The 6,000-nt window shown below is 40.1% G+C and overlaps 1 protein-coding gene across 1 annotated transcript in view; it reads left to right on the top strand.

The window, feature by feature from the left end:
- The first annotated feature begins 1,228 nt into the window (after positions 1-1,228).
- pappa2 (pappalysin 2) overlaps positions 1,229-6,000 on the top strand; it is a 57,071-nt gene continuing 52,299 nt past the window's right edge. The window contains exon 1 of the mRNA XM_020041751.2: positions 1,229-3,674. Coding sequence (XP_019897310.2) covers positions 2,711-3,674 — 964 coding nt within the window. The 5' untranslated portion in view covers positions 1,229-2,710. The remainder of the gene's footprint in view (positions 3,675-6,000) is intronic.

The raw sequence follows: 6,000 nt of genomic DNA, 5'->3' as shown, positions 1-6,000 counted from the left end.
ATGTCTATGCAATATTATTGGTATAAGTGATGTAGATATTATGTTCAGAAGTGAGCATGGAGAGCTGGTTCGGTGAGTATCCAAGATGTAATTTCTATTGATATTTCAATCAATAAGCATTTTACAATATGTATGAAGTTGTTATTAACAAATATTTTGTTACATATAAAGACAGTTCATTCCTAGATGACAGGTCATTGGAACAGAACACCCACAAATTCTACCATACAAAAAAATGAAGGGGCCAATATACAACAAAGTACCACTGGGATACAGTTAATATGATATTCAGACATCCTATCACTTATATAATAATAATAATTTTGTCCCAAGGCAAAGTAATCAACACCGTTTACTTAAGAAAAGCTCTCACAAAAGATGATGCATATGTTTCTCATTAACAATAAATCCCTTCTTAAACAATTACTGTGTCAACAAAATCATTTGGTTTATATAATGGCAAGTTGCAAGTAATCACAAGAGGTATTTTACATTGCAATTAAAGAAGATTACAGTACAGGTATTATTGATTGAAAGTTTTTTTTTTGAGCATTCTGAAGTTCAAATTCTATGCGTTTCATTATGTGTCGGGGAAAGTACTGAATAAGCAGTTAAAACAATTGGACATTTTGAATTAATGAATTACACTTAAATTGAGAAAATGAACTGAATTGACCCCAACCTTGGTTTGTTCAGTTAGCAGGTGCATCCAATGATGCTGTAAAATAGTGATTTAAAGCATGAGCATTATTACTACTTACCAACTTAACCTGCATACATAACAAGCTAGGCTATATCTAGCCTGCACATGTGACAGGTTCGTTTATATTCCAGTTTATTAAATAAATAGTTGTATCCTTTGTGTTTGTACTTTTTCATCTGTTGAGCAGATGTGTGAGAGACAGTGGTTGTTCAGAATTAGATGGTGCGACCTGACAAAAAAACTGCAGTTAGAGTGTAGTGTGACACTAGGTTTTTCTGCAATCACTGCTAACACAAAATATCACAGTGCAGATACTGCATTTTTACTGCACTTTCAAAACGGAAATATTTTCTGTAAGGGTTAGTCTCAGCCAGAATCAATGTTTAGTGGCTGCTGTATGGCACCAGCCTATTCATTATAGTGCCTGAAAGAATGCTAGGACGGGCAGTGCACAGAACTCGACGTCAACGATGCAGTGTATCCCTGGATAGAGAGAGGTTTCCTTTCCTTAGTAATGTTTAGGGGCAGGGTTAGTGATGTCAGTTAGAGTAACAGATAAAACGTTTCAGCGCGTTGGTTTGATCTTCTGAATAGGCAATGGAGGAGGGCGAGATTGTCGGTTCATCTGCGCAGAAACTATATACAAAATTTCAATTGGAGATATAAAAGGACTTTACGCGGGCTTGAAGGTGATTTAATGAACTATTTTTTCTTTTTGAGTCTCAGCAGGACCAGAATGTTGTATGATTCCCATTGATTTGCTCTCATCTCTTGTTATACCTTGCACTGTTACTTTGTAACTAAATTCAGAGAAAATAAATAGCACATAAAAACTATGGCTAATAGTTATAATTAGGTTTGTTATGTGTGCCATTGTGTAGCCTTGACTGCATAATGTAGTTGCACCTGAGTTTCATCTTTCAATATAAATTTACCTTTAATTAATGTGACATTACAGTATAGCCCAAAATATTGGTTTTAAAGCTTCAGTGAATAGTTTTGAACACTTCTGTATCCCTGTCGCGTGGAATATTTCAGGGTAATAACAACGCGGGCACTATCGAAAAAAGCGCACTAGAGGGAGATTGATGGCCAGACCTGAAATAGCCTAACCTGTACTTTCCGCGGAAATTATACAAAAAAACAGAAAGTACCTCTTGAACGATATTGAAAAGAGGAAAAGGAGAAATCCCACCAGGGGCAAAAGTCTTCCCACTGAATTATATGGTCAAGCAGATCGGCTGATAGTAAACATTTTTCACAAATTAATTCCTGCTTCTAAAACGGATGCTGCAAATGAGTAGTCTAATGACAATACGTTCACCCATTGTACTCCAACAGGCGGTATCATGGCAGGTTGTTCGGTTCGTCACTTTCCCTAATAGGCATGGCCCATTTACAGTGCTGCAGGTTTCAAAGGCGAGTTGATGTGATGCGCGCAGGGAGACTAGATGAGAGGCAAGTTGTCGTTTTCTTTTTCACTGGCGAAATAGCCAGAAGCATTTATAAACTGATATAGGCTACGATAAACCTCAATATGCAGTAGCCTAAAAATATTGCGCTCAGACAATGTAACATAGGCCTACTGCTACAGATCCCCATTTGAGAGCACTGACGGTTTTCAGCTGCTTTTTGAAGTATTAAAGGAAAACTGGCATCTGATGAAAATAGGCGCGACTAACCTGCCTTGTAAACACGTAAGCAAATCCTTGAAGTACTTAAGTAAATGCTTAAAGGGCATTGAAGGCATTGCACTAAATAGACCTGCCCAAATAAATATAGGGAATGGCTTAAGCAAACAATATAAGTTTGAATCCACGGGATGTGTTATGCCCTAATACAATTTTTCAGAAATAGTTATTTTGTTATCACTAGTTAATTTAATGGAAGATATGTGATTTAATCACATCTGATCTTGCTGCTTGTGCATTCAACGTTATATAATAGAAGGAGGACTTTGAGAACTGAAAACATTTCAAAACAAGAATTCAAAATCTTTGCTCTAAAATGTTGTGTCTCAGACTACTGGCTGTTGTCCTCATTATGATCAACACATGGCTGCTAAACTCTGCTCAATCGGATCATATACGAAGGTACAAGCGCACAATGGCTCAGAGAGCTGACAATGAACTGGCTCACTTAGCCAGTGAACAGTGCTGGTCCACCAGACAGCGGAGGCAACCAACATACTCAGCATCAGCTCTACACCTCCCTCCAGTGGCTCACCCAAGGAGATACACCTCCAGGCAAAGAGGTGGTTATCACAGAACTCCCTTTTTGGAGTCATCCTGTTCAGGTGGGTGCAATTCGGACACAAACTCTCATTCAGGACTGCATGCTATCTCTCAATGGGACGATGGTGAGAAGAAGGTTAGTCAGGGTAACTCGGAGGCAGTTTTACCCAAAGACATGGAGCAGAGACATGTTAGGAGTATGAGGATGGTTAGTTCTACCCCCGACTCCAGTAAAAAACCTCCCAGTCGGGCTGAAGAGACAGTGGGATCAAACCATGACAGTGACAAACCAGAGGTTGATGGTGGGCGCTCTAAAGGCCCACACAAGCAGCAGCTGCTTAAGAAGCAGAAGAGAGATTTGACTGACAGTTCCAACTTCCACAGAAAGGTCCGCAGTAGCTCGGCAGTCTCCCATGGTGAAGACAGTTGGCCAGCTTTCCCTGAGGGTGTAATAAACTCCTGGGGGATATTCTCTAAGTTTCAGCAGCACAGTGACTATTCGGCTGAGGACTTCTCCGGGGAGCAGGAGGGACCACCAAGCCACGGCCCCGCCAGCACGTTGTGGGGTGCCCAGATCCCAGACATCCCTAAGTGGATGTCTGCTTTGTACTTTAATGGACAAAAGAAACAACTGAGGGTAAATCCTGCAGCTGGCATTGAGCTTCCTCGGGCCAAGTTTAGTGTTGAACTGTGGGTCAAACCAGAGGGTGGCCAGACGAACCCAGCCATTATAGCAGGTGAGTGATATTCCACAATCATTCTTTCTTTTTTCTCTCTTTTTGTCTGTTTATTTTTTTCCTCACTTTTTTCTCTCTCTTTCTGTCTCCCTCTCTCTCATTCTTCCTCACTTTCTCCCTCTTTCTCTCTCACCTCGCTCTACTGTGGAGACACCCCATTTATCTTGCACTGTAGACTGAACGTCTGGGTTTGTTTAGTTCATTGTTGGTAAAGGAATTTAAGGGGTTACATTTCAGTGTTAAGACATTAAAATATATTACATTTAGTATAAATGACATAAATGTTATTTACCCATAGTTGGGAAGATTAGAACAATTGGGAAATCTGCTGTTATGAGGTGCAAACGGGTTAAGGGCTGGAATTGCCACCCCCTGCAGATTTGTTGTTTCACATCATGAGATGGGTTAATGCTCAGTCATAGATTACCCAGCAAAAACATTTCTATCCACCTGATGAAAATGTCAAAGAATCCCTACATATTCGTCCCAATCATTTGATTTATCTCTAAACGAAATTCCTGTGTATTTTTCACAAGCCTTGAAGTTTTGTCTTTCTTCTAATGTCTGTATAGTGGGATAAATCAAAGACGTCAATTCCTTGTGCTCAAAAAATATTTGAAACTTCAAACAGTAGGAGTAAACTGAAGTGCAAAGTTTATGTGGAGGTTGAATGTAGTTCAGACTGTTATTGACTGTGTAGTCCCCTAGTGTCCTGCAGGCATCAGTCCAACAGCAGGATAAAGATACTGGTTGATGGCAGTATAATAAGCAATATGAATCTAGTATTTCACAATAAATGATTGTAGAAAGTTGATAAATTCATCAACTGTGTGAGGAAAAAAACTTTACTCACGCACATCCAAATTCAGGCACTCACAAGGGCATAGGGGCAGGAGGAGACAGGGGGCAAATGCACCGCCACTATTTAAAGAGGTACATTTGTACCTCGTAAAAATAAGAAACCTTTGCAAAAAATATCCAATGTATTACCAATACTCACTCCTGCACCCCTGGGCAATCGTCATATCCCGTCTGGACCACTGCAACTCTCTGTTGGCCGGGCTTACCGCTAGTGCCAACAAACCCCTACAACATATCCTGAACACTGCAGCCCATCTGGTGTTCAACCTTCCATAGCTTTCCCATGTCATCCTGCTCCTTTGCACACTACATTGGCTTCCATTCTCAGGCCCACACCTAAGGCAAGACCATGGTGCTTGTATATGGAGCGTCCAGGGGAACTGCCCCTCCCCGACTCCAGACTCAGACCAAAAATCTGATCCTGAGCACTCCACTGTCCACTGTTCATGAAGGTTTTCCACCTCCTCCTTTCACTCCACTTCCTCCTTTCACTCCACCGTTCATGAAGGTTTTCCACCTCCTTCCTTTCACTCCACCTCCTCCTTTCACTCCACCGTTCATGAAGGTTTTCCACCTCCTCCTTTCACTCCACTATCCACCGTTCATGAAGATTTTCCACCTCCTCCTTTCACTCCACTATCCACCGTTCATGAAGGTTTTCCACCTCCTTTTCTCTGTTTTTTTTTATTTGGGTCTGGAGGATCCATGTTGGCAGATTCTATGACCAAAAACACCAATTGCTCATTAAGGGCAGGTAATATCCAGGTGATTTAACATGTGCAGCATTTCCTAGGTATGCTGTAAGACTACACACCTTAGTCTGGATATTTTGCAGCCTTCAAACAATAATAAAAAAATATATAGTACATTATGTAACTTTTTTCTTAAAGATCTACATAGTCTACTCAATCTAAAAATATTTTAGAACATCAAGATAATGGATTAAATACTAAATAAGGATATATTGATTTTGTGTCTTCATATCCTAGTTATTTCTTGGTGGAAGCATCTTTGCCATGACAGCTGTGAATAATTTAAAATAATATTTTAACAACTTACGAAGGGCAACATTACTTTTATAAAAATTGCTTAAGCTCAGTAAATTTGGTCTGAGCAGATTTAAATCCGGATGAAAACTGGAACATTCAGGAAAACTCCATACTTCTTGGAAAGCCATAAAGGTGTGTCTTTGGCATTCAGATTTGGGTAATTGCCGTACAGAAAATGTATTCCAGGGTTGGGTTTTCAAGACAGATGAAGTCCTTTTCCATTTTACATGGGCTTTGCTACTATCCTAACAAACAAAGGGATCATCAAAATCACACTCCCTCCACATAGCAACCCTTGTATGACAAAGTGAAAGAAAGAAACCTGTGTTATAAAAATCCACTCCAAAGCTTCCAGCCTGTTTGCAACTAGCCTGTTAAGTACCACTGCAAAACGACATGGAAAAGATATTACCTTT

This window comes from Esox lucius, chromosome 3 (genome assembly GCF_011004845.1).
Source record: "Esox lucius isolate fEsoLuc1 chromosome 3, fEsoLuc1.pri, whole genome shotgun sequence".
NCBI lineage: Eukaryota > Metazoa > Chordata > Actinopteri > Esociformes > Esocidae > Esox > Esox lucius.
The sequence above is the reverse complement of the archived record's forward strand: the minus strand, read 5'-3'. Positions and strand labels throughout refer to the sequence as shown.